The sequence below is a fragment of the Sinocyclocheilus grahami genome, unplaced genomic scaffold (genome assembly GCF_001515645.1).
Source record: "Sinocyclocheilus grahami isolate Dianchi unplaced genomic scaffold, SAMN03320097.WGS_v1.1 scaffold16794.1, whole genome shotgun sequence".
In the NCBI taxonomy this organism is placed as follows: domain Eukaryota; kingdom Metazoa; phylum Chordata; class Actinopteri; order Cypriniformes; family Cyprinidae; genus Sinocyclocheilus; species Sinocyclocheilus grahami.
In genome coordinates this window covers 1-3,340 of record NW_015516278.1, presented here as the reverse complement: position 1 = coordinate 3,340, position 3,340 = coordinate 1, and the positions used below count along the sequence as shown (strand labels likewise).

General features: G+C 36.9%; 1 protein-coding gene across 1 annotated transcript; it reads left to right on the top strand.

The window, feature by feature from the left end:
* Window positions 1-208: 208 nt before the first annotated feature.
* Window positions 209-3,271, top strand: LOC107579349 (TM2 domain-containing protein 3-like; the record flags this gene model as incomplete). The annotated part of the gene is made up of 2 exons (XM_016265185.1): window positions 209-335; window positions 3,016-3,271. Coding segments are annotated over 2 exons (361 nt in total), but the record flags the coding sequence as incomplete, so codon positions are not given.
* Window positions 3,272-3,340: the final 69 nt, after the last annotated feature.

Sequence of the window (3,340 nt, the reverse complement as noted above, 5' to 3'; positions counted from 1 at the left end):
TTTGTGTGTGTTTGTGTGTGTGTGCGTGTGTGTGTGTGTGTGTGTGTTTGTTTGTTTGTTTGTGTGTGTGTGTTTGTTTGTGTGTCTCTCTCTGTGTGTGTGTCTCTCTGTGTGTGTGTGTGTGTGTGTGTGTGTGTGTGTGTTCAGCTTCTCCAGCGGTGACTGATAACGACCTGTCCAAGTGTCCCAGCGGCGGTCTGTGCTCCAGACTCCCGGCCGACTGCATCATCTGCGCATTTCATCACAACTGCAGCTACGGCCGGCAGACCAGCGTCACCTGCAGAGCCAAAGCAGGCGTTCAGTGTGTGGTGAGAGAGTGCTCTGATGTGGGCTCGGTATGGAAAAATATTTGCACTTCCAGACTTTTGCCCCTATCTAGCTTTCTATATTAGAAAATTATACATTTTATGAAAATAAATGTATCATAGAAGAAGTGTGTTTTCATGGCAGCTGTTTAGTGATTGTCAAACACTGAATGAATTCAAGGTGCATTTTTTCATTATGCAAAAATTCAGGTTATATTGCACACAATATTCTTAAAAGGATTTTTGCAAAACTAAAAAATATGCAGACTTTCTTGTGCATGAGAAACCATTAAACTTAGCATATAGGACATGCTCACTGATCCATCAGTTGCACCATCAGCCCATTTCACAGCGTGTTTTTTTGGCTTTCACAGAGTGTGTTAAAGCAGAACTAAGGCTTTGAAATATGATACGAAAGCCAAATTTTGAACACTTTTTATAGACCATTGAACTTGGCAAATAGGACGATGCACACAGCCCACTTCATGTCATGGTTTCTCTGCTGATATTAGAGGTACTAGCCTGAGGAAAGCCACATTTTGAGCAAATATATCTCTGTTAATTCATGTGCATCCGTGCTCTCGTTTTCTTCAGATGGCAGTGACGCACAAAGGAAATGTGTTATAGAATATAAAACTAGAAAATGTAACACGTAAGCATGCAAAATATTCCCGTGTGCATGTGAATAGTTTCTCGAGGGCACGAAAACCTTTCTTGGGTGCGTGCAAAAGTCTGTATGTATGCAAGAAAATCAGTGGAAAAACCTCTGAGAAAATCAAAATATTCACAGATGACTACTCTAATCCAGATATAAAGCTGAAAATAATGCTGTCTGAACCATTTATGTTCAATATGGTCTGAGAGGTTTGGAGATTTGAGTCGGGAAAAGAAAATAATTTTAAATTATGAGTTAGCTAATTATGTCTACCCTTTTTTTATAATAAGTGTCACTTCCACAACTAAATTAGTCTCTATACAAAAGATACAAAGACTAAACAATTACTTCAGACAAAAGAGCTTTATGCAGCTTTCATAAATAAATACATTTTCAGTGTTATTTTAGTATCACTGATACAGTTACAGTTTTTGTTAATTACATTTTGTTTCATATTTTCTGCGTTTATGCTCATTTTAGTTAAAGTTTTAGTAATTTTGTCATTTTTATTAGTAGTAGTATATATTGAGTTTTATTTCAGTTTAATTTGAGTTATTTTAGTAGATGAAGGTAAACTAAATATAAATGAGAAATGCTGCCTCAGCTAGCTTAAATAAAATAAGTTTCATATTTTGATATTTTTATCAAGTCAAGTAATGAAAATATTTTATGGTTTTAGTTTTAGTTAACAATAATAACCTTAAATTACATTAAATATTCAATATACAAATTATTAATTTTATTGTGTTTTTGTAATTTTTATTATTTATTTTTTGTCTTTAAGTATGTACGTATATGTAGTTTTTATTTGTCTATTTCAGTTTTAGGTTTAGTTATTTTAAGATCAAGATAAACTAAATGAAAATGAGAAATGTTGCAGCTAACTGAAATATATATTTTATTCGAGTTAACATTTATTTTATTTCAAATAATTCATTTTTTTTGTTTGTTTAGGGTTTTAGCTAACTATAATAACCCTGAACTATATCAAGTATTCAATATACAAATGATTAATTTTGAGTTATATATTTATCACCTCAATTTTAAACATTTGTGAACTACACATTCTCAATTCCATTCCACGATTTCATTCCTTTGATGGATATACATCTATTATTTATATTTGCCCTTAAACGATGTTTGTTTGCCTATTTCATAGACTCTTTAATTTCTAACAGCCTCTAAAGTAGATTATGTGCTTTATACACGCATATCTGTGCACTTTTGAAATCAACCGGATCACCACGTTTTAAAGGAGACATATTATGCCCCTTTTTACAATATGTAATATAAGTCTCTGGTGTCCCCAGAATGTGTCTGTGAAGTTTCAGCTCAAAATACTCCACAGATCATTTATTATATCATTCTGAAAATGCCTATTTTGAGTGGAAGCAGAAACACGCTGTTTTTTGTGCCTGTCTCTTTAAATGCAAATGAGCTGCTGCTCCCCGCCCCCTTTTCCAGAATAGAGCTGCGGCATTACAGCTCGGACCTGCTAAGATCATCTGTTTTGGTTCTGATGATCATGTTTATCGTGCTGAAATCATGCGTTTTAAACCATATGAGTTTAAACTTCAGATATAAGGTTTTCTGAGCGCACACATCTGAAGCACACGCACAGAAAGCGGCTGTCACAGCATGTGAGCACTAAACTAAGCTCTCATTCACACACAAGTTCACGTTAAAAACACACGAGTTACAAAAACAGTGGGTTATGTCTGTGAAGGTAAACAGCTGGGAAATAAATCACATGTTTATTTTAGATCTGTGTGGCAGCAGCAATATACAGTAAATACATCAATAAATGCACTGCTCTGTCGTCTCCTCTGAGGCTGGGACTCTAAACAGTGTTCTGTGCTCGTCTCTGCAGCCAAACACAGAACAGTTAGCATGTTCTGCTCAAACTTTCTCCATGGCATTAGAGCTAGTACACCGTTTTTCATGATATGTCACCTTTAAAGCATTTGATTTCATAAGTGATCTGTTGGTTGTTTGCTAATAAGAGCTCAGATGCTTGATGCATTCGTTGCATCCCTGTTTGTGTGTGTGTTTCAGAACGAGCGGAGTCAGCCGGAGCAGAACTTCTCGCTGACGCTGGACTGCCGCTTCTGTTGGCAGCTGGATCCGTCTCAGTACCGCTGCTCGAACTCCACCGGCTGCATGACGGTGTCGTGTCCGCGCAGACGCTATAACGCCAGCTGTGAGGTTCTGGAGCACGTGCACTGCTTGGGTACGAGCTGCGGCATCATGCTTCACACACACTTTGTGCTGCATAAGCAAAAACAATAAATGCATGACTACAGACTGCGGTAGATCTCATGATTCCCAGGGAGTGCATTGACTGATCACATGTGTACCTTAAAGGGGTCATAGGATGCTA